The sequence below is a fragment of the Dermacentor albipictus genome, chromosome 1 (genome assembly GCF_038994185.2).
Source record: "Dermacentor albipictus isolate Rhodes 1998 colony chromosome 1, USDA_Dalb.pri_finalv2, whole genome shotgun sequence".
Lineage (NCBI taxonomy): Eukaryota > Metazoa > Arthropoda > Arachnida > Ixodida > Ixodidae > Dermacentor > Dermacentor albipictus.
The window spans coordinates 35,399,392-35,425,241 of NC_091821.1; the positions used below are offsets into that span (position 1 = coordinate 35,399,392).

The window sequence follows — 25,850 nt, forward strand, 5'->3', positions numbered from 1 at the left end:
GTTGATGTTAAGCGGCTAGGCAGTTCACGCTGCGTGAAAATAGCATTCAAGGGCAAACATATACCCTCGCATGTCAAGGTTGGACACTTCAGACATGCAGTGCGGCCTTTCATTGCGAAACCTCTCCAGTGCCGCAAATGCATGAAACTGGGACACGTGAGCAGCGTCTGCGAAAATCAGGCAGCATGCCCCCGCTGCGGAGAGCCCCACACTGCAGATAAATGTGGCGCGACTGTGGTGAAGTGTTCAAACTGCGGAGGATCGCATGAAGCTTCATCGAAGAAGTGCCCACATATTAAGAAGGAAATGGCCATCTTGAAAGAGATGGCGAGAGATCATTCATCTCATCGCGAAGCCGCCGAAAAAATCAGGAAGCGACGTTCACGTCACCGGCGCTCCTCAAGACAGGCTTCTCAAGGAAGGCGCATGCCACTTCCTACAACACCACCTCCTCCTCCACCGCCTAGGCCAGGCAATGTGGAAAGGACCGCGAAGAGCAAGTCCACTGAGAAGGCCACATCTGCCGAATCTTGGCCGGCTCTACCAAAACGACAACATTCACCAACAGAATCACAGCAAACTTTCGCTGGACAACCCCCGACGTCTACTGTCGGCGATGTGTGCGACCAAGACAGGCAGGTGGCTGATATGCTGCAATCGCTAATTAATACAATGCGCATTATACTGAACAAGCTGCAAACACCAGCAGCTCGAAGCGCTCTGCAAATACTGGATGCACTAAATCCAGTGCTTGCTAGCATCGTTTAAGCACCATGGCTCGACCAATAGTCCCCTTCCGCACTGAACTTAAAAGTGCGTCGATCTTTCAATGGAATGCCAGGGGTCTAAGGACCCGTATATCAGACTTTCGCCAATTCATTTTCACAAATCGCTTCCCCATACTGGTCATTTGCGAACCAAATACATCAACTCCACTCAGACTGTCCGGTTATGAATCTTTCGTCTCGTCCACACGCGGTGCGAGCACGAAAGTGATCATCTACATCCGCACGGACTTCACATATGTCGCTAACGCAATAGAGCCTCATGACGACAACCAATATGTCTACCTAAATGTCCAAAAGAAGAATGTGTCATTTACACTAATTGGTGCCTACATATCCCCAGCGGGTCACTTTGACGGCGAACGACTCAAGAAAATATTACTAATGAACAATGGTCCCTGGGTTATCACAGGTGACTTCAACGCGCATCACCAGCTATGGGGAAGCACTAAAATGGACTCCAAAGGCAGGAGCCTTGCCTCCTTTGCTGCCGACCATGATTTGTGCTGTGTAAATGACGGCAGCCCTACATTTCTGCGAGGCACGACCTACAGTAGCTGCTTGGACTTGACTTTGGTGTCACGGCGCTTTGCCTCGAGCGTCCAATGGTTTACAGACGTAGAAACACATGGAAGCGACCATATTCCAACATACATAACGATTAGAGGAATTGACCAACGCTCCTCTACTGTGTTGCGTACAGTTGATTGGACAAAATTTAAGAAGGATATGGATGACACTTGTCGGGAAGGCCTCTCACACACTTTCGAAGAAACAATCGCAGAGGCATTGAAAACGTCCATGTGCTCGCTTACAAGGTCAACAAGGCGAACAGACTTGGACGTGGAACTGGATAGGCTGCGTGCGACACGCCGACAGGCGGAGAGGAGGTATCGGCGCACGAAGTCCGTCTTGGATCTGAGGGCTTCACGGCGCATACAAAAGAAAATCCAGCGTCGCATGGATAAATTGGAAGATAAGCGATGGAAAACATTCTGTCAGTCGCTTGATCCCCGAAAATCGCTCTCGCACATATGGAGAACGGTTAGGGGTCTTCGCTCATCTCCGCATCAAAGGAAGCCCTTCGCTGCTCTGGCCCTCTACCAACTTCGCTCGGAACTTCAATTGGCTGAAGAGTTCTGCGCACGGATTGCTGGGTCCGTGGCCATCATTACTGACGCAGCATTGAATGACATCCCTGAGGCACGTGTACCAGAAATCAACGTGCTATTTTCACTCGAAGAGCTCGATGCTGCGTTGGTGACTTGCAGGCGTTCTTCGTCACCAGGACCTGATGGCATCACGTATGCTGCCCTATGCCACCTTGGACATGAGGCACGTGATGAGCTTCTCAACTACTACAATGAGTCTTGGCAGAACGGCGCCGTTCCTAAACAATGGAAATCGAGCCGCTTGATCCCCATTCTGAAACCTGGAAAGTCACCGCTTGAGATCTCATCATATCGTCCGATTGCGCTTTCGAGCTGCGTCGGCAAAGTGATGGAAAGAATGATTCTTGCCCGATTGGAATGGTACCTAGAACGATTCAACATCTATCCGAACGCCATGACAGGCTTCCGTCGGGGTCGCACGTCCATAGACAACGTCATTGACATCGTAACATGGGTCCAAAATCAAAAAAGCCTCAAGCGCCTGTCTGCGGCACTTTTTCTGGATATAAAAGGAGCCTATGATAACGTCACCCATGAGGCCATACTAAACTCACTTGAGGCTGTTGGAGTTGGTGGCCGGATGTATCAATGGCTTCAAGACTATTTGACTGAAAGGCGTTTTTTCTTACAGACCGAAGACGGCCCAACTTCAGACCATTACATCTGCCGTGGTGTGCCGCAAGGTGGAGTGTTGAGCCCTATTTTGTTCAACCTCGTCCTGGTAGGACTAGTGGATTACCTACCGCAGACAGTACATGTCTCAATATACGCCGACGACATTTGCATCTGGGCCTCTGCGGTGACTCGCCCTCAGCTAAGAGCCAGGCTTCAGCGGGCGGCAACCATGACGGCTTCTTATCTCCGAGAACAAGGCCTCAGTGTGTCTACTGAGAAGTGCGCATTACTTGGTTTTACGCGGAAACAAATGTCATCGTATCCTGTTACCATCAATGGTCAAGCTGTATTCTATGTTAAGACACATCGGTTTCTGGGCGTCATCATTGACCGCAACCTCTCGTGGAGCCCTCACTGCGTCTATCTGAAGAAGAAGCTAGTCGCCATTGCTCAAGTCTTCAAATTTCTATGCGGGAAAAACTGGGGTACACCAGTCCATTCTATGTTGCAGCTGTACAGGGTTCTGTTTCTCGGACTCCTACGTTACAGCCTACCAGTGTTGTCCAATGCATGCAAGACGAACTTTCGCACCTTGGAGAGCATACAAGGTCAAGCCCTACGCACGTGTTTGGGGCTGCCTCGGTGCACGTCAACAGCAGCAACAATTGCCATCGCAGGAGACCATACAATCCAGACACATGTAGCTGTCGACTCTCTCAGAGCGCACATTCGCCATCTGTCAAGGATCCCCGACCACCATTTGGCCTCCCTACCAGCCGAGAGACCTCAAGCGACCTTTTCACGAATGATTAACGCTCATCAAGAGTACATACCAGCAAGTTTTACACCGGCGGCGAAGCCTTCCTCCCCCCTGTGGTGCCTGCGACAGCCTCAAGTGAATTTTGATATTCCTGGAATTACAAAAAAGTCCAATCATCCATCGCCGGCTCTGAAGCAACTTACACTCCTATTACTGCACCAGACGTATCATGACCGCATACACATATATACCGATGGTTCAACCTCACCTACCAGCTCAACTGCCGCATTCGTCGTTCCAGCCAAGAACGTTACAGTTAAATTCAAACTGTCGCACACGACTACATCTACATCGGCAGAACTTGCAGCTCTCCATGCCGCTATGATGTACATCACCGAAGAGCCAACAGAGAAGTGGGTCGTATTTTGTGATTCCAAGGCAGCCCTTCATAGCATCAAGTCCGCGTTACGTCACAGAACTTACGAGCAAATGACATCTGAAATCAGGGAACTGCACCACCATGCTCTGGAAAGAGGACACCACATTGTATTTCAGTGGATTCCTGCTCACTGTGGCATCGTCGGCAACAACCTAGCTGACAAGGCTGCCCGGTGTGCCCACGAAGATACAAAGACGCGTCCAACACCTTTGGCGAGGTCGGACGCTGCCAGAGAACTTCGCCTACTTGCGCGCAAGAAGTCCCAAGATCTCTGGACATCAAGTGGCTTCAATTGCAGATTACGTCAACTGGACCCCACGCTACGGCTACAACTGCCACCTAGCCTTTCCCGCGGCGAAGCAACCTTGTTGTGTCGCTTGTGGTTGGGAGTGGCGTTCACGAACGCATACTCCTACCGTATGGGAATGGCCGAGAGCCCGATGTGCGACTCCTGTGGGTGCGAGGAGTCCATCGAGCACGTATTGTGTACCTGCCCTCGCTACGATGTCCACCGCCTCCCTCTGCGGGCAACTTTACACAGACTAGACTCGAGACCATTCACCGAGTCAAAGATACTCGGACCGTGGCCACAACCGTCACTGGCTCGAAAAGCGATTCGTGCACTAGTGCGGTACTTAAAGTGCACGGGCTTAAGAGACCGCTTATAGTGTCATTGTGTAAGGTGTCCCTCCCACATGTACTCAGTGCTGACTCTCTCCCTTTCTTCCTCTTTCTATTCCCCTTTCCCCCACCCCCAGTGTAGGGTAGCAAACCGGATGCTGTTCTGGTTGACCTCCCTGCCTTCCCTACCCTTGCTTTCTCTCTCTCTCTCTCTTGATTTCAAAAGCCGCCGTCCGCCCAGGTTACTGGGGCAAAGGGAGAGAGCAGACGATGCACGGGAAACTCGTTCCTCTCTTGATGTCCAGGCGGCGCCACGTACTTCTCCACGCGCACCACCTCGAGCTTCGACTGCAAGGCGTTCATTGCCTTTGGCTTGTCCGGAATTTGCCTCATGACGAAAAGCGCATCGTATTGGCTGTCAGTTGCGACGAATGTCACGCATGAGCCTAAAGAGGTGGTTAAATCATGCAATAGAGTTGCAATATCGAATCAAACTGAGGAAAGTCATGATATTAGTGTGCTATCAAATCATTACCTCTCGACAGTGGCCGTATTCTGAAACGTTCGCCTTCCGCGATAGCTTCGCCGCCGCGATAGTCACGTTCAATAAATCAAGCGACTGCTTACCCGTGACGTCAGCGTGCACTACCAACACGCGCTGTAGAACGCGCGAGATCGCGTGAGAGAGCGCACCGTGCGAGTGCAGAGCGGCTCGGGTGTGTTGTTTTCGAATGCAGTGGCCGCAGTACGGGTTCTGCACACTGACTACGGTTGCGTACGGTCGCTTTAGGTAGAATAAATTGAATAAGGAAGTCTGAAATGTTTTATTCTAAACGAATCAACAAATATCGCCTCGAAACACCGCGTGTAAGACCGAACGCCAAAAGATTTGCTCGTTTATTCAACATATGTCGAGAGCACCCATCGACACCATGACGTTAAAATGACGTAGGCCGGAACTACTAGTAGGCGCTATTTATTTTCCGGTTTTGCTAAAGCCCCCAATCAGCGCGCGCCGTTGTCGAAGGCGTGGCCAACGCGATAGTTTCGCGGAAGGCGAACGTTTCAGAATACGGGCCTTGTTTTTCGACTTTCTTTTTCCTCCATTAGCAGGAATCAACGCAATTTAAAGAGCACTCAGCACGACAAGCGTAGAAAGACGAAAACAGAACGCTTACCAGCTAAACGTGGGATGTATTATCCAATATTTGTAAATGTTCCTTCACATTTCCTCCTGAGTAAATTCCGCGTCTCAGGAAAAGGATTACGGTGTCTGCAGAAGGCGGTACGGCATTATGTTCCAGCAAGCTGCACGAACGATAGCGAGCGTAAGCTATTAAATGAGAGCATGTTTGTTTAAATGGCACGCAAGGAGAATGCGCAGTATTTCATTTCTGCAATTGGTTCGTAGCGATGTGACATACCAAAATTTATGTTTGTCGAGGTGTTTTTTTTTATTACTTACGAAGTGAAGTTTTATCCACTCAAAGGCTGTGACTACCTCAAAATCGTAGCCGCGATACTCAAAGAAAGAATAAAAAAAGAGGAAAGGAAAGAGAGCAGTCTAGTGTCACGCACGTCTCTTTCACTTCGCAGTTAGTACCACAAGCGATGAGCGCGTCAAATTCAAGTGGGTAGACATGTTACGAAGCGCGTTCACGGCATTTTACTTTCTTGGCGCAGGACTACAAGAGCAGCGAGTTCGGGCCACTGCTGAACCCTGCCACTATCTTCATCGATCTGATGGCGCTGATCGGCCAAGCGTACGATCTCAAGACGACGCCCAAGCACTTGATCGACAAACGCATCGAGAGGACCGGTGACAAGAAGCAGCACTACTTGAGGGCATTCGCATCTACTTGAGCCGGGAGAATTTAGCAAAGGCTAGGGGCAGGGACGGCGCATTACTACGTATATACCTGAATAGTGCATGTCTTCGGGGGCATACTGCGTTCTCAGTCATTTATTCGGTACTTTCACCTCGCGCTTCCTTATTTTGCCACCCATTGCATTGGTAATCTCAACGGCTTTACCACGGCCCTCCTTACTGACGTCATCTCCCCCCCTCCCCCAACCAACCCTCACCTGCTTCCACTCTTGGCAAACACCTGACACCTCCACGAGCGAAACGGGTAGTAACGGCGCCTGGAGAAAGCAATTCACGAGCAAGATCAGCAAAACTAAACTGTGTTAATCGATTAGTTGTTCATATTAATTCAGCAACATTTGTATATATTAGGCAACTTTGTCTGCTATGGTAAAATGTACCACGCTACATTGAATTGGACCTGACACAATACGCGCAAAGGTGGCTGGTGGTGGATATCGTAGCGACGACGGTTGCAGAAGTAGCGGTTTATACCAAGGCTCTCTGATTTCAGATGGAGCAGGATGTATCCTAAAAAAGCATGCGGACTGAAAATACGGCTCTACAACAAGGTTGTTGCACGAAGGGCTTCATAAGGACGCCTTAACTCGAAAGGCTGAACCAACAAATTGTCTAAAGAAAGCATCCTTTGAGTACGTGTATGATATACGTGACCAGCTGCACAAAGTTTACTCTGATAGAATTATATTAGGGCCATGCAAGTAGGCATCTGCGTCAAATGATTGGTCACTTCCGTTGCTTTATAGTAGCTAGCTTGATCGTCCAATCGCTGTCTGCTTCTAGTACCACCAGCCTCTACTACACTACTGCTTCGTTAAACTGGAGCTCTTATACCTCTTTTTTAATTATTTTATTCCTTCAACTTGTTTATTTCTTGGAAATATTCAACCTTAGCAAGCCCTCACTTTGCATCTGAAGCTCTGCTTTAGGCTTCACGCTCACAGGTCTTGTCATTTAAAGTAGCTATTATCTTTACTAGTGTTATATTTGCTGATTTTTGTTTTTCACACGTTCGGCGTCAACTGTTGAAACCATTTTTTCTTCTATAGACAGTTGCTGTACAATGTGATATTAGGGCAATATTGTTTACTGACATTTGTAGTGTTTACTGACATTTGTAGGATCGAGCTTGATATGAGCGACTCCGCAGGCATGTGATGTTTTATGTTGTGCAATGTTTAGTGTCTGTGTTTGTGCGTGTGTGTAATGTATAAGTTATGGTCATCGCAAATATTCATTGTTGCATGTGGCATTATTACTTATCTTCGGTGAATGTTTAATAACTTAACGTTACAGCGCAAACACCTAAGACGATCCACAAAAAGAAAGACACGACACACACTGACGCTGTGTGTGTTGTGTCTTTCTTTTTGTGGATCGTCTTAGGTGTTTGCGCTGTAACGTTAAGTTCAGAATTATGTACTAACTAGGCCCAAATGAAGTGTTACTGAAGTTTAACAACTTGCCCAGGACTTCACCTGTGTAAGGGCGAAGAGCTGCAACTTGTACACCTTTAGCTATACTACGAAAAAATTTTAACGTGACTTCTTCAGAGCAACGTGAATGCCTTGAAAACTTACACAACTGACAGCTATATGTAAGCGTCGCCTCAATCCTATGGCTCGAATATGTTCGTATGCTGATTTTTATTTTGGTCGCGCATGACCTATGCAGTCTGTGTTTGTTAATACTAGTGAGTATATGGTGAATGTTGATTAATAAAATGCACTTATTCATACACATGTTTGCGCAACGGTTACGCTCTCTTTTTGAGTATCAGGGAAGAAAGCATTTTGCTCATCAATCACCAAGTCAGTCTCGAATGTTCGTGCAATTTAATAGTAGCCTTTCAATTCCCGCTTAACCCCATTTAGGCAGACTGACAGGTGCATGGGAAAAGAAACGACACATGGCTTAACCGTATCGCATGGCTTAACCTCTTGAATGTCCTTATTTCCAGGAGTGCTGCTATAAGCCAAGATTTCTTAGCATTAAGCACCATCATGATGATGATGTGTAATATTTAGCGGTGCAAGGGCCAGAAGTACCATGATGATGATACGGCTGCGATATTGTAAAGATTCTTACTTAAAGACCATAAACATGTGTTTAAAATCTCAAAATTTTATTGCTGTTATCTGAGTGGAATGCCCCCCCCCCCCAAAAAAAAAATCAGAGAAAAAAAGTGCCTAAATGATGCTGATTTTTGCTGTATAGCCAACAAAGAACGAAAAAAAGAAGAACGGTTGGGGAGCGAGTATCACACTCGTCAAGATGGCTAGTTGGGCAAAATTAAAAGTTTGTTTATTAGGCGCGGAACGTGATACAACATATAGTTAACGACCGTCATTAATACTAAATGCCTTTTTTTATACGTCCTGTTTCTGCATGGAGGAAGGGAAACGTTAGGAGAGAGCACTATGCCACGCAGCCAGCCTTGGCAAGCGAACGCTTCGTGAAGCCAGTACATTTGCGTAGTGGTGGCCCAAGACGTGATCACTTGCGTCGAAATCACGGAGCAAGAACCGAGATTTGTTGAGAAGTTTGGTTCCCAGTGGCTATGTCAGTAGTTTTTATTCGGTGCGCGTTTGTTCGGCTTCCCTGCCGTGGCTCTGCCTGCAGAGCGGGAACATTACAACCAACCACGCACCTTGATGTGCGAGTTGAGCCACCAGGTTTGGCTTCAATCGCGTTGCGCGATACTCCCTCCAAACATTTTCCTTCCTCCATGTTTTTCTGTGGATCCCGCGTGGTGCAACTTAATATGCATGCCACACTTGTTTTTTTTTTAAAAAGGGGAATTAAGTATAGGAAAAAGCGTTAAGTTACCTCAAAGGAGGGCTCACACTAAATTTCGAAGTCGAATGAACTTGTGAGATCAATTTCTGTGCGCACGCACACAACGTTTACAAACTGTGAATATCATGTACAGCTTTAAATAGTTTTAAAATGATTTTTATTGTACGTGCGGACAGTCAGCCGGCAATGTGCAGCACCGAGCGTCGTCGACATTAGTGTGGTGCGTCCAGTGGCGTAGCAACAGGGGGGGCCGGAGTGCCGTGGGCCCCGGGTGCACGGGGCCAATGAGGGGGGGGGGGTGACATATACGTCTGAAGACACCCCTCTTTCCGCCGGCTACACCCGGGGAGGGGGGTGACAGAAGACCTAAGGGCCCCGGGTGCCAGATGACCTAGCTACGCCACTGTGTGCGTCTTGTAAGCAATTGAGACTAAACAACGACGTCACGTCACGAGTTTTTCTTGCATCCATAGACGTATCTACCGGAGGGCAACGGGGGCACTTGCCCCTCTACTTTTGAGAGGTGGGGGGACAAAGTATGTCATTTGCCCCCCCCCCCACCCCCACACAAACACTTTTGAGTGCGGACACAGACATTTTCGGCGCTGCACGCTGGAAAGTCCATTAAAACTACAGCTGAAGCTAGATTTCTTTCTTATAGTAGAGAGAGAGAGAGAGAAAGAGAGAGAGAGAGGAATATAGGAAGGCAGGGATGTTAACCAGTCAAGAGTCTGGTTGGCTCTTCTACTCTGGGGGAAAGGAGAAGGGGAAGAGAGAGAAGGGAGAGAGAAGGCGTAGATACGAGTACGGACAGTACTCGAGTTAAAGCCGCTCGCGCAAACCAGACATTCTGAGAAAGCACAAAAGTGCCTTCAGTGCCTTCTGAGCCGATTATCGGTGGGGACGGTGCTCTACAACTGTCTGTTCACTCAGAGGACGATCATCTAATTTCCTCAATGTGTTGGACAAAGATTGTTTTTGTGCTTGAAATTGAGGACAATGGCACAATAAGTGGCCAATGTTCTCCTCGCATCCGCAAACATCACGTGCAGGGCTATCAGCCATTCCAATTAGTGCTGAGTAGGCATTCGGGAAGGCAACTCCAAGCCACAACCGACACAGAAGAGACGCTTCGCGTCGGTGCAGACCGGGCGGAGGCTTGAGTTGCAGTGACGGATTTAGTCTGTGCAGTCCTGTGCACCTTGTATGTGCAGTATTCCACTCTGCTAAGGGGATCGTGCGTGCTAGAATGCCAAGTTGTCTTGCGGCGTCGATCCTTGAGAGAGGAATAGGGACGCAGTGGTCTTCTTGGTTTGACGTCCAAGCTGCCTTACCTGCGTCATCATTTCCTATGATACCGCAATGACCTGGTATCCACAAAACAGAGATATCATGACCTTTTTCTCTTAAGTGATGGACAAGTTCCGCGATTTCGCACGTGAGCTGATCGTGAGTTCCATGTCGGAGAAACGACTGCACACATTGCAAGGCCGGCCTTAAATCGCAGATGACTGCCCATTTTCTAGGACTTTCAGCATTTATAACTTGAAGCGCGTCGCGGAGAGCCGTGAGCTCTGCAGCCATAGACGTAGTGACATGGGAAGTCTTGAACCGCTTGGTTATTCTCATTGCTGGTATAACTACAGCGCCACCGGAACTGGTTGATGTAGTTGATACATCAGTGTAGACGTGTGTGCAGTCGCTGTATTTTTCGTACAAGAGAAGTAAGGTTAGTTGCTTGTGCGCTGATCATGGCAAGTCCGACTTTTTGTGAAGTCCTGGGATTGTAAGGTTTACTTGAGTACGGCGCACACACCACGGAAGAATGGAAGGTCTTACCGCAGGTGCGTAACGTGACTTGAGAGATGCACGGTGTGCGAAGACAGTCGCAGTGAATGTCCTGCGGGGCCTTTCTATTGGGAGACTTGCGAGGTAGTGGGTAAGGCTCCGGGCTAAGTGTCTGATGTGCACACGCATTATTTCAATGCTAATGTGCGTTCTAATAGTGAAATCTTGAGGGACTGCAATAATTTCAGTCGTTGACGCACTCCGCGGTAGACCAAGGCTGTACCGCAGGAATCCCATAAAGAGGACCCTGTACTGTTGCAGCATAGATTGTATTGGCACTTATAGTAGAGTGACCTTATAGTAGACTCTTATAGTAGAGTGACCGCATAAGTAATGCTTTTCTTTACTACGCATATCCCTGCTTGGAGAACGACGATTGCCTTTTATGCCTTTTTGGGACACCCTGTAGTGGACGACGCGTGAGATTTGCATACATGCTCGCGTTGCGGATACCTGGCGCTGGGCAGTTCCCGCCCTAACAAACTGTCAGCTTGCGCAACTTGCATCATGCCCAGTTTTTGGGACCGCTATAACCGCATTCTAAAACACTATCAGCTTGTTTCATTTAACCTGCGGGTGACGGCGAGATCCGCATAAAGTATTACAATCAGCCGCGCCCAACGACTGGTGTGCCTTACAGCCTGAAATCGTTGGATTCTCAAATGCTGGAACTATTTAATCTCTGTCCATTGCAGTGTTGCAGTCTCAGTATTTTATCCCCATCTGAAATCTAATCAAACCTCCAACAGGTATAACTGTCGAATTTCATCGTGTAATCACGACTTATCGTATACATATGCTCGTAAAAATGACCTTGGTCGAAATCGTAGTGAATTCAATACCAGTAGAACTCTGACTTGAATTTTCCCTAAAAGCATGTGTCACTTCTGACTGACGATTTTATTTTCAGGCTGTTTCTAAACAAGAGCTACACTATTGTTTCCCGATAAGAGCAAACACGGCAGATATTTCGTATTTTGAAAAAAATGAGGGCCACTTTTTGGTGATGTGTACCGAACATTTACACTGAGTAAGTTGCTTATGTACTCGGAAAACAGTAACTGACTGGTCGCTATATCCCAATAGTTATGCATTATACAAGGCATTTGGTTGTGTTCCCCCGGTATCCTCGGTAAAATATGTGGGGCACGGTGTTTACATTTATTCGACGTGCGAAAGAATGTTCCGAGTGACGAGGGATATATGTTTATTCTGTGTAGGTTCAATAAAGCTTTTGTAGAAAGTAATTTACAGAGACGATCGCTCGCAACCACGATAGCGCGCTTTGACCAAAGACCTCTAACAGAGGAACTTATTTTAGAACGCCGACATCACAAGCCATCGCAGCGGAGGGCGACGAGGGCACTGTTGCAGTTTTTAAGGGCAATAGAATTGGACAAGCGGCTGTAGCCTGAACAGATGTTTATAGTGTTGCAAGTGCTACAGTGCTGTGCGGTGGCGGTATGCGGCGACAGTGACCGACTGTAATTGTATGTCTATGCTCCTTTCTTTCTTCATCTCTACTTTGCTATCACTTTACCTCCTCCTCCCCTCTCTCTCCAGCGTAGGGTAGCAAACCGGACCTTCTTAACCTCCCTGCCTTTCCCTTTTCTTTGGACTCTCTCTCTCTCTCTCTCTCTATTGATTGCAGCGTTCCAGGCTATCACACTGACGCTAATATAAATGTTTCCTAGACTCCTGAAACAACGCACTAGATACGAGCATGAAATTACGTGAAAATAGGAAAATTTTAACCACAATGCGTTGCGAAACTTTCACTTTCCTGCTTTAAATGCAAGTGTTGCAGACAATTACTAAACCCTCGTTTTTTTCATGTATTTTTGTGAAATACCTTCACTCACGAATTATGTTTGACTGTCGATAACTGGGTCAAATTTACATAATTTTATCCCAAGCTGACGGAGACTCCATATAGAAAGCAAGTTATGGTGGGAGAATGAGTATACGCATTTTATAGTGACGCCTTTTAATTACATATAGTAATTAAATATTCATTTATTGTACAGACAGTCATATGCTAAATTTCTTCATTAAATATATTGAATCACCCACTCGAATGACATGCGCAGGTGAATTATTGGGCACAAGCATTACAACAAGGGAAGAAATAATCTTTCGCGATTACTACCGAAACGCCTAACTTCAAACGTCCCGTCGAAGACGGTAATGCCTTCATAAAAGCGGTCGTATGAAGCGATACATTTCCCTCAGAAGTGAAAAGGGTGTACTTTAATAAAGCAGAATGTCCAATTTACCCAAAGTGTAGTGTTCATGGGCTATTCGTTGCAACCACTGCACAGTAAAGGCAAAAACAAGTCGCGTTCACAAACGTGTACGTCGTGACTGAAGAGGATATACAATATTCGTAGCCTGTTTCTACGCTGTCCTCGTATGAGCTAAACAAGGCATCTTGTTTATATCTATGGAAAATTAGGGGCATGGTAAGGATAAGGTGTAAGCAATATTCCAAGTGCGTGGGTTAAATGCGCCTTTTTCAGTAGAATATGTATGCAAGTGGTCCATACACTGTAAACGGAAATAACTCCGAGGTGGGAGTATACTGCTTGTCCTCTAGCGACCCCGTATATGATCGGAGTAGAATTTTTACTCCGTACGAGTGGAATTTTTGCGTGGAATTATGGGAGTTTTTTCTCTGTCTTTTCTTTATTTTTTGCTTTGCAATTGACGGAGTTTTTTCTAGGTGCAACGGGAGTATAAAAACAGGCATCGCGTGAGTTTGCGTGAACATGTTTACATGCAGAGGCTGCAGGTAAAATTTCGAAATATGCACACGAGACCGCGTCAAATTCGACGAAACAAGTCAAAGAAAGCACATATATCATGACATACATAAACATTCCAGAAACGCCCAATGCAGAAACTTGAAAGACATCACACGTACACGCGATACTCAAGAAGCAACGGTTCCAGTATATATAGCCACGATACTGTGTGCCTCGAAACCGCCTAGGGAGCAGCTGTGCTGTTTTCAGAATTACGACTCACATGCTCGTTCATACGAGATCTGCCTCTTTGAAATTAACAGAATACCTTAATCAACACAAAACTGTTAATGTAAATAGTGAGAGAAAAAAGTTAATGGCGTTATTTTTCAAAATTATCATGCCATTCTCTGAGTGCTGAAGCGACTTCGCACACTGCCGGCGTTCGCGGCCAAAAAGTAGTGCGTTAGTTACAGTAAGCAAGAAAAATGTAAGTGCACGTGCTGCATAGCAAAATGAAATTTTTGCGATAGTAGTAGCGTAGCAAGAAATTATTACGTGTGAGCATGACCCGCAGAAGCCGACGCAACACCGAAAAATGCGCAGACATACATTTTATACACCGCACTACTTGCTCCGCGTCCGAGCAATATCTCTCGGTTGTGAAAAGGAGCTACATCGCTGATCTGTCGAGTGAATCCTTAAACTCGGAGCCAGCAGGCATGCGTCTAAATCAGTGTCTAGGATAGAGCGTAATGTTAATGCAATATCGGAAGCAACGACGTGACCAAAACCTATATGCGCGATAACAATTCGATTCACATCGCTCAATAAGAAGCTTTATTTACAGCACGCATACTTATGTCCTACCGTTTTTCTTCAGGCGAGGATATCCGTTCACAGATAAATAAAAACAGTTGCTTGCACTCCGGTCTTTCTCACTGGCAACGCGGCACCGCACCATTCATGCGCGACTAGCACGGATGTCGTCGCTCGAACAGTGGCTGCTGTTGCCATTTCTATGCGGTCCTTTCAAACACTACACTGGACGTTGTCAGCATATACTCACAATGACATAGAAGTCGCATTTCACGTACTGAAGAACACACGACAGGGTGACGCAGCACAAAAACACAGCCAGAACGTCAGCCGACATCACGAGCCAGTTAGCAGCTTCGAGGTATACCTAAGCCTTTTTCCGCACTTGAAAACGTGGCTCTTGCAATCATCGTTGTCAGCAAAGTGATCACAGCTAATTTACTTGAAGCTGAGATATAGTGAGCTTCAGGCATGCCTATAACACTTTCTGGAAGGAGATACGGTAAACAAATTGACGAAACGCTGTCACGGAACGACACTTCACAGACGTAAACAAACCGTCCGCCATGAGCACTGCCCGCTCCGCCGAACGCGCCCGGTCGCTAGCAAGGCGCACAGCCTCATGGGAAGCGCCACGTGACCAACCTGTATCGGCGGAGGGGAGTTCTTTAAAACTCCCTGTCGGAGTTTCACGGGAGAACAAGATTTTTAAGCGGAGTAAAATCGCGTCATGTCGCCTTAATACTCCCGCAGCTAGCCAGCGGAGTGAAACGAGGGAATGGCGCTGTTTTGCTCCCATACATCGGAGTAAATATTTGAGGAGGGGAGGTTTTAGGGCACATCACCTCTTAAAAACTCTCAGCTGGGTTTATTTTCGTTTACAGTGATAGCGTTATTACTCCGTTTTATGTGCGGTGTAAGACATAGACAGCTGCGCTTGCATAATTACAACTGAGGCCAAATTTTGAGGCCAAATTTTGCGAACATAAGGAGAAGAATGCGCCAAGGTTATGTGCGATGGTAAATACGTGTTGATCAAATACAGCGTTAAAAAAATTGTAAGCAAGTTTTCGGAAGTATCGCGCTACTGCTATTAGCTATAGGTTTCTCAATCTCCCAAGGGAACTCTGCACGTTTCGGATATCTTATACTTTGAAGGGATAGACAGCATTGTAAGTGCAATGTGTCACGTAATTTTAGCTTTCTGGCCCATTTAGAAGCGTTACGTATAACTATTGAACCCTCATCTTTTTTTTCTTTTTTCTTCTTACTTTTTCATGCGTGATATATTAGATCAGCCTAGTGCCCTCACTGAACTAGAGGAGGGTGCTTTGTTATGTTTAGTGACTATAAGGACAAGTGTTTTTTTTTTATTGATATGATATAAGGAGATGTTGGCGCGCAATTTAAGGCGCCGTCTACTCCTTATCTCTTGGGTGGTTCCGTCACACATCATTCAGGGTTCACGGTTACATATCAAATAATCTTTTCACACAAGCACCAGGACTTATAAAGCAACCTTTCCACATGAAGACTATGGCAAATGTCTCGACACCTATGTAGTCGAAATTCTCAAAAGTACAAACGATACTGTCGCCTAATAACACATTTTCTAGTCAGCGGGTCAGCGGGTACATACAATATACACGGCAAATTAATGGGTGATGTGGAGGTGAAGTTCAAAATAGATGGGTAATTGGGGCTTTCGCAATAAATTGCGTATACAAGCACCCCAGAGACTTTGAGCGTGTCTAACGAGCGGGGAAGAATTCAGCCCGAAAGCGGCCAAGACCAAGTTTAGCGAAAATTATTGGCACACTGTGGAAACTCTCTATGCGAAGTTAAATGCGGTTGAATAAAACACAGTCGTTGTAAAAAAAATCTTATTCAACTGTTAGAGCGTGTGAAATGGCCGCTATCAACTCGGCTTCCCAGTGTCCCGAGATAGTTGTAGTATTATAGTTGTATTTTGTGAAAAGGGAAGGGGGCATGGTAAATGCAATGCGCGACAAAATTGTTACGTTCTTGGTCTGGTTGGAAGCACTGCAAAAAATTCATGAGCCGTTGTTTTTCTTTCCCTATCTTCAGGCGTCATAACACGTTCCGTCCTATCTTCGGCGATGTCCTCGCTGAACTCGGTGAACGGAGACATTTTGTTCATATTTGGCGAAAATGAAGGGCGCGTTATGGGCAATGTGTAGGCAAACTTCAAAGACGCAGGACCAATCATAGCGTTTGTAGTAAATTAGGCATGTGAGCTATCCGGAGCTTTATTAATGTGTTCTGCGAACAGAGAATTAATCCCATTGCCGCGGAAGAACTGTAAGCTCAACACATATCGCATCTAGCGGAAATTGAGGGGGGACGGGGGGAAGGGGCATTATAAAGCAATAATGCATTGCATACCTCCCTCAGCAGTTGTACTGGTGGCTTAATCTTAAGATTCGCTGGACATCCACTGTTACAGGGCCGGGATAGCGCTTCAATTTTTTTTTGTGTGTGGGCATATTGCAAGTAACGCTGATTGTACATCGTTGCGTATAACCACGACAGTACTATTACCTAAACTAGCGATACATTTATTCTGTAGACTTAAACAGCAAGTCCAATTCCTTGTCGAATTACTGAAATTTTTTGTTGAATTATTGAAATTCTTTGTAGCAAATGCGCATTTTTTATGTGCGCTGTACTGCTGCTACTGGGCGGGGTGCGCGGCTGCTGTGGGGCACTCATTGCCTTTTGTCCCTATATCACCTTGAGATTTGATATAGTTGCGAGAGATAAATGCAAATTCAGAGCATTTTTCTGACCCCCATGCTTTGATCACCATGTGTGACTAGTAAATAGGTCCCTGTCTGATAAACATAAATATAACTCACAGAAGCGATTCCAGGCTATTTCAAATATTGTAATAGTAATTCGAAATATGTATATCAGAGAGAGAGAGAGAGAGAGGTCAGACCGTCTGCGGTTTGCACCCCCCGGCACTAGAAATAGTTGGTACGCACTGCTTGCATCTTTTGCCTACCGTGCGCCGAGGAGACCGTGCTGCTTGCGCTCTTGCTTTGTTCCGGTGCTGTGCCGCTTCGCAGGCTACGCTGCCAGTGTTCCACAGTTGACGCCCGTAGAGGAACGCCGTCCGTGTCGTGCTCGTGCGTTTTTCACTTAAAAGCGGATAAAACATGATTTTGCGCTTACCTCCGCTCTGTTCGTACTGAAATGTTGCAGACAGATCGCATTTTGTGGCGCGGTTGGTTTAAGGGGGTATGGTAGGGTGCATGAACTATCTTGGTTTCAGCTTAATATCTCAACAACTGTTCTATATATTAGCGTGAAATTCAGCACGCTCAATAGCAATAGTGTTGGCCTTAATTGGTGTAATTTTTTACTGCAGGCCTTTTTTATTTTTTGTGTATTTGAGAACCAAACTTTAAGCTATGATGTAAAATAAAATGTACCTTTCCTCAGAAACAAAAAGCAGCATGACCATGAAATTTCGCACAATAATTCTGCATAATAGTGGGTTTAACTGGAACCTTTAAAAAATGCTTTGCTACATTTACGTCACAAGAAAAAAAATATTGCCGTCACACGTCTCGTACCATGGAGGGTCTTTCTAATAATCTTTTCTTTTTTTTTGGTTATACCTGAGTGATTTTTTCACACATTTAGGTTCAGATTACTTGCAAAGAATGTGAGTATATTCTGGGAAAATTTCAGCGTAATGGGCTGTATTGTTTTCCAGAAAAGGTACATCAAGTTCCGAAAATTTTGAAAAAAGTGATTTCGAGAAAAACGCATTTTTATGTTTGCACCTTCACTACAACCGTTCAACATGCACCAGCGAGTACAGAAACTTTCTGGCTTTTTTGGTATCTTCCCCAAAGCCTTTCTTCATGTTTACGTTTACGTAAACATGAAGTAAACATAATTACGTAAACACTGAAAAAATGACGAAAAACAACATGTAAACAAACCCTCGCGTCTGTCACGTTTAAATACCAGGCGGCGCGCTTTTTGGCGCCATTTTTAAATGGCTTAGAGCGCTCCTACGCGCTCGCCGCTGCACTGTTTTGCTCCCCACAGTGTGTATTATTTTTTATTGATGAAATCAAAAAATCAGTTTTTTGGTCGATTTGTCCTACTATACCCCCTTAATATCACCTTGGCGCATTAACTAGCCTGATTTTTAAGAACACAGAAGTGCGAGATTTCGATTTTCAGTTCATTACTCAGACGTAAAATATACAGAGTTTCGAGTTTCCAGAACTCCAAACGTCTATGGTAAAGTTATGCTGCCAACGCGGTGCTAGAGTATGCATGTGTCGCCGCATGTCGGCAGCTATGGAAATTAAAGAATCTGCTCCGGCAGTATTGCCACGTGGGAGAGAGGGTTGGTTGGCAGGTGCCTACGCCTGAAAGTGATGTTGTACGGCCAACGACTCTCGTATTCAGAAAATTGCTGTTGCTGGACGACGACATGAAGACGACGACGAGAATGGCCACGACCGTCCATTGCGCGTCAAAATAACTAGCAACCGGTATCTCGCGGGCCCGTCACAGTTTTCTGGGATCCACGTAACCGGCTGTGTTTATGAGGCATATCATGCAGCAGCGCCCATCTCACTGCTCTCAGAAATCGAAGCTTGGACTGGTCGCTATAACCAATGGTCCAAAATAATTACCCGAAGCAAACGAGGTTCCGTGCCGCGATTAGTCACTCGTTCATTGGCTACTTATTACAAGAGAAAAGACGAGACGCAATATTTTTGTGCCAGCATATTCCTTAAATGACGGACGTATACTGCTTCCTTTCCCTCATCTCGTCCATATCTCGTCCTTGTCAGTAGGCTAGTTCATTTTTCGTATTTTCTGACCCTATATATTTCACGCCACTCAATGAGCAATCGATACAGGGCCGTTATGTAGTTTTCTGTCATGTCCCGTCGTTTACGCTACTTAAAGAATATATTGGCCACAAACCGAATACACGAGCTTAGTGCTTTTGCACTGCATCGTGGTATCATATCAAGTAAAAAAAATTAAGAGACACGGTTTCCCACCAGGGGATACCATCTCACCTCATCTGCACTAGGGTCGTATTGGAAAGCTCTTGTCCCCCTGCCGATTTTATGCCGCCTACTACAAAAGTACACCTTTGTTGCGCTTGCGAATCGCTCGGTGCTGGCACGCGAAGTTGCACAAAGTCTAAATTTATCCATTAAAGCGCAACGGTGGGCTTGCTGGTGGCGCTAGCTTGCGTACATATTGGCAGCGCATGGTGAAATGCGTGCGTAGAGACAGAAAAAAATAATGTGACCGGAGGCAGGCGCCTCTACAGTTCTATTCGCTTTTCTCGCCGTCTACATGTGTGCGTCATCCTTGCACAGGCAATAGGGTTGCGAGTATGAATTCACCAAAAGGCTTCGATACACTTCGGTTGCAAACATACGTTACCTCATTTGATAAATTTGTTAGCGTGACAAACCAGGCCCGGCGACGTTACGCCTTCCCTTGCGCGGGGTCTTGTCTTTACACTTTGGCTGCACACTTCGCGCTTTCACGTGGTATCTTTCTGACGACAGGTCACCACAACCTTTATATAAGTCAAACCTCACTCGCAGCGTATACGTCGGGGTCTAAAAAAAATCTAACAAAAAAGAACTAAAAAGCACTATGTCACGCTACTATTCGACATGCCCACGAACAGTTTCGTGACAGTATACACAAAGCCATCGACGACTGCGCAATCACTGTGTTTTTTGAAGCTGACGGCTTCGGAGTTATGGCATTTGTGCCCCAGGAGGTACAGCATCGGCTGAACTCTGTGCTTATTCAACGCTCTCGACACCTTTACGTGCGTAAGCAGCACCTCTCAAAAGCCGCTTGTTGGCCGATTACGAAATACGACTGTATACCCGGGGCTCGACGCTGGCAAACACTGAAACCAAGGACAAATGGCCGAGGTGCAAACACGCCACCGAGACTGCTTGCGCAGCTGATAACCAGCCCTCGAGACTATCTCGACAAAAACTTTGCGAGGCTTGGCTTCTTTCCGCGCCGACGGGCTGACGAGAAGACCAGCCAATGTGTGGCTTCAAAGTATTGGACGGAAAATGGCTCTACCTAGGTACTCAGGCCGTAAAACAGTGAGCAGTGCTGCAGTGACGCGCGTAAGTTGCACATGCAGCCGCCTAACTAAAAAAAAAAAAAGCACTGCCTGTGCCTTGGATGTCAGCATGCGAAAGAAAAAGAAAGAAAGAAAGAAAGAAAGAAAGAAAGAAAGAAAGAAAGAAAGAAAGAAAGAAAGAAAGAAGTGAGCAATGCATCATTCTGTGTTGAGGAAAGAGAATAAACATAATTTTCGGCTGCAACGGAGAAAGATGCGGGAAAAAATGGAAAATGTCACTCACTAACGTTGTATGATCGCCACTAATTCAGCGGAAACCCACTCGCAAAAAAGTGAAATAAGTTTCAGGGATCACTAAGGTCAATGAAACAAACATTGGATTTGCTGTCCTGAAGTCGTCCTTCAGCTTTCGAACCTTCAATCCTAAAGGCAAACACGAGGTTAAACTGCTTTATTTCCCAGGATCGAGTAACAGCTCATAACATTTATGCTACTTGTCGGTTGGGCGACCTCTTTGTAAGTATTATTATATGGCTGCCCAGAGGTGGCCACATAAATGCTTAGAAATGCAGAGAGAGAGAGAGAGAGAGAGAGAAGACCCAGTTAAGAAGGGTAAATCATGTTAACTCATCAGAAAGAAAATTATGAACTTGGAGAATTTTTGAGCTCTGGCCTTTGGCCACGAGGTCGCAGTAGGCTTAATTTTCTCTTACAATTTTCTCAGTATGCTCGTAGTTACCTTCAAAAACATCAATTTCCTCAAATATATCCCAATAATTAGAGCTCCTAATTCTGACGCTTAGCCAATGGGCGCTGGAGAGGTTCTAACACATTATTTTTTCATTTTATCGCCACCTGTCTAAAAGGTTTCGTTTTCAACAGTGTAAAAAAAAAAATATTTTTCCCTGTTTGGGCCATTGATCGTGCGCGGGAGCGCCGGTGACGTATTAGCAGAGCACTTTTCCCACATCTTTTCTTGACTTTCTTGCGACTATCATCGAGATTTGGTGGTGGCGGTGGTTGTGGCAATGTTGCTACAGGCGAGGTTAGCCTGGCAGACTTGGCCATCTGAGCGTCTTTTTCCGTGCCATAAACACCTGCCACACCACGAGTCGATCAATCCAGTCTCTCGCAGTAGAATTCACCGAAGCTTTCGCGAGTGGCTGTCTTCAAAGGGCTTCATTCGGCCTGAGCATCTGCGCTTTCGTTGCCAGTGACACCAATACACGCAGGCATCCCATAATGCGATGTTATTCCCATTTTCGGTGATATAGTTAGGTCATGCCAACGACTGACGACAGAACTTGCTTGGAGGCTTGTCACGTGGTAGTTTGAATCGGTTGCGTCGGTTCCGAGAGTATGATGGTGCTATGGGCAGGTTCAGTTTTCAAACAACGACAGCAATAGGGACACCTACGCTCTCCAAAAAAAAAAAAGAACCTACCCAAGCTTCAGGGCTAAAACAACATGTGGTATTCCAGAGGGTTTCAAGTCACTACGGAATGAGGGGAGCGAAGGAAACGAAATGGTGGCTGCATTGGCAGAAGCGGCTGATGACCATTCGGAAACCCGCCTTATTCTCATGTCCCAATCCATCACACGGAGAACCGCATTAAGCCTCAATAGAGAACTGTGCGTGTCAAACTGGTTCGCAGAGATCACAAAGGAATTAATTTTACAAACAGTTCATCCACATCTTGAGAACCAGTTAAAGCCTCAACTATATAGCTTACGGTGCACCGACGCCCTCTTGCATCGCCTCCGCCTTGGAACTGCTTACGCCAAGCGCTTCCTATTTCGAATTAACCGTGGGTCCTCTCCGACATGTTCATGCGGCCACGGCGACGAGGGCGTACACCACCTATACTATACCTGACAGTACAAACCACATCACACATAGAGATCGCCTTGAATAAGAACTCCGTTTAATTGACGCACATTGGCCTTTTTTACTTGCCAAGGTGTTAGGCCCATGGTCATCAAAAATACTGCATCGCAAAGAAACAAAATCACGTCAACGCTTTTTTTGAAGACCCGGGCATTTGCGAAGAATATTGACTCTGCTGCATCGGGTGTGTGTATCCTTGCATGTGAAACCTGGGAACCACAGACATTCACGCACCTTCTAACACCGATAACTTTTCAAAAGAGACTTTTACTCCTGGTGGTGTTACACATTCTTCTGTTTTATTTAGTTATCGCCTGATGTCGGGCTTTATCCTTTATATATATATATATATATATATATATATATATATATATATATATATATATATATATATATATATATATATATATATATATATATATATAGTAATATCATAAGAAGCCAACAAACACTGACACCAAGGACAACATAGGGGAAATTGCTTGTGCTTAATAAACGAAATAAAGAAACAATAAGTTAATGGAAATTAAAGTGGATGAAAAAACAACTTGCCGCAGGTGGGAACCGAACACACAACCTTCGCATTTCGCGTGCGATGCTCTACCAATTGAGCTACCGCGGCGCCGTTTTCCCATCCACTTTCTTGGGTATTTATGTGTCCTATAGTAGAACCCTGGGAGTTTATTTCATTTATTAAGCACAAGCAATTTCCCCTATGTTGTCCTTGGTGTCAGTGTTTGTTGGCCTCTTATGATATGACTAATAAAATCGGGCTCCTCGGTTAACCCCCTTTCTTCTTGTTTATATATATAAATATATTTATATATATATTAACAAAGTCAAAAGGAGTAGCCATGGCCAGCAAACGGCAATGACTCCTCTGTTGATTTCTATCTAAAAAAAATCGAAAGTCGAAGAGACCAAGCGGTCCACACTCATTGAACTTTATCAGTTGGCTCACCGGTTCGTTTTAGCGCGTTTCAGGGTGCAACGCCAAGGCGCATCGTCATCGCATCACCACAGTGCGTTCTGCCTCCATTGTGGGGGAGGCACAATGCAAAATATTGGTACAACGGGCTTCATAGGTGCAGATTAATGAGCTCCATGCGGTCAATGAACCTTTCACTACGGTGTATCTGAAAGCCCACGCGTTGCTATGGGACGGCAAGCTGCATCATTCAATAGGTAGTTTTTCACATCTTTATACATCACATCATGGCTAAAACAACATGCGGTATTCCAGAGGGAATACCAGATGTTCCTATACACCATTGCTTCCCTGCTGCGGCGGACACATTCCGATTGGAAGCGAAATGTAAGAACGCTCGCGTACCACTTTAGGTGCAACATAACCGGCCTAATCCGAAGCCGCTCATTGTATGGCGTCCCTCATAAGCCACTGTGCGTTTTAGACATGTTAAAACACGCAATTTATCTTAATTAAATATCAGCGTTGAGATATTATTCAAGCCTCGAGTATACAATACGTGGTATCAGTTAACCGTCACTCGATATGCCGCTTGGTTCCCGCTTAAGAAATGCAGAGCTAATTTCTTGACTCCCTCCTGGGTTTTTGTAAGACTAATCACTCGCAATATACTACACACTAAGCATCATTTCACAATCAAACACTGTCCATCCTTCACTGTGAACAAGAAAAGCAAAAGCAAACCCAGTATAGGAGTGCCCAAAAAAGTGGAAGACGCAACATCATCGTTCGCCTCCTGTGCGCTGCTCCTATGTTCTGAAAACGTACCAGCTCGCACAGCTCTGGAATCTTTCTGAAGCTAAGCAAGCACTGTCATCATCACTAAAAACAGGCAGGAACGCATATTCCACACAGCGCCATCAACAAGCATTAGTCACGTAGCTAGTCAGCGACACCCGCAAGCCGCACGGAAAGAAGGCCAGCGACCTCCACCGCGCGTCGGGGCGGCCGTCGGCACCGAAGACGAGCGGCACTTTCGAAACACGCCTGCGGCCACGTCGAAACCCGCGACACGTAAGCCAAGCACCGACGCGCAAGTGTAGGCTCAGTGCGTACACTACAAGCGCGAATACGCACGCCGGCCCCCGTGCATCACGAAAACCCCGATCTCGGGCCGCGCGTTATCCGGCTCGCGATCAGGCGAGAGCGCTGCGTGTCCCCGCTATCGCGACCATACGGTCGGAGGCTAGGCGATATATTCGCGTCGCTGTCGGGCTGCGCAATCAACACGTACGTAAAATGAAAAAGGCGCGGAAGAGAAAAGCATAGAAGACGGAATAATGGGGAGGGGGTGAGGGGCAGCAAAACGAGCACATCTCAAGTCAATCCTCTCGGGGTCTGCGGGAATGGGTTGCTCAATGAGGGAGACGTAATCAAATGGGACGCCGACGTCGCGGCTCGGGGCGCACTCAGCCGGGGAAAGCGGTTAGTTAACCGGAACAGCCGCCGCTCTCTCTCTCGTCTTCCCCTTCTTCGGCACGTCAAACGCCAGCGTGAATGACATTCGGGTCGAGTGGGCTCGGCCACATGATCGAGCTGGTCGGCCGTGGAAGATAGGCACGAAAGCGGTATCATATAGTACATGGGCCTATGTACTATGCCGTCGACCGGGGGTAGTGGGAGCGTCGTGCGTTTTTATTATTTAAGCGGTGCTACACTCTACACTCTTAGAAAAATTTGCACCCTTTGGGGATTAGCTTGTCACAACGATAATCGTCATCTGCCTTGCCCGCGTTTCCTTTCTTTAACGCTGCGAGCCCGGTACTTTCCAGTCACGAACGGCATGCGCGTTATAAGTGTGACGCAGGACTCTCGACAGGAAAGTAGCGCGCGCCGAGTTTTCAAGAAAGGAAACGCAAGCAAGACAGATGACGATTATCGTTGTGGGACAAATATACACCCCAAAGGGTGCAACCGTTTTAAGAGTGTAAGAAATATTTACACCCTTTGGAGTGTATATTTTCCACACAACGATAATCGTCATCTGTCTTGCCCGCATTTCCTTTCTTGAAAACGCTGCGCTCGTTACTTTCCTGTCCGGAATGCTATGTCATGCTGATAACGCGCATGCCGTTCGTCACTGGAAAGTACCGGGCTCGCCCTGTTAAAGAAAGGAAATGCGGACAAAACAGATGACGATTATCATTGTGTGGCAAATATACACCTCAAAGGGTGCAACTGTTCTTAGAATGTACGGACGGCAACAGCAGCAAAGGGGAGAAATTACTGGTGGCAGATGTTGCGTGTTCTATAACAGCGAATTCCACTGGTCAATTTTAACAACATTTACTGCAGAAGCTGCGGTTTACGGCTAGGTTTCCTACAGGCTTTCAGCATTGTGAAGAAACAAGAAG

The 25,850-nt window shown here is 46.2% G+C and overlaps 1 protein-coding gene across 1 annotated transcript in view; it reads left to right on the forward strand.

Moving 5' to 3' along the window:
* LOC135901052 (acyl-CoA Delta-9 desaturase-like) overlaps nt 1–8,020 on the forward strand; it is a 41,937-nt gene extending 33,917 nt beyond the window's left edge. The window contains exon 6 of the mRNA XM_065430698.1: nt 6,076–8,020. Within this exon, the coding sequence (XP_065286770.1) occupies nt 6,076–6,255 (180 nt within the window). The 3' untranslated portion in view covers nt 6,256–8,020. The remainder of the gene's footprint in view (nt 1–6,075) is intronic.
* The last annotated feature ends 17,830 nt before the right edge of the window (nt 8,021–25,850 follow it).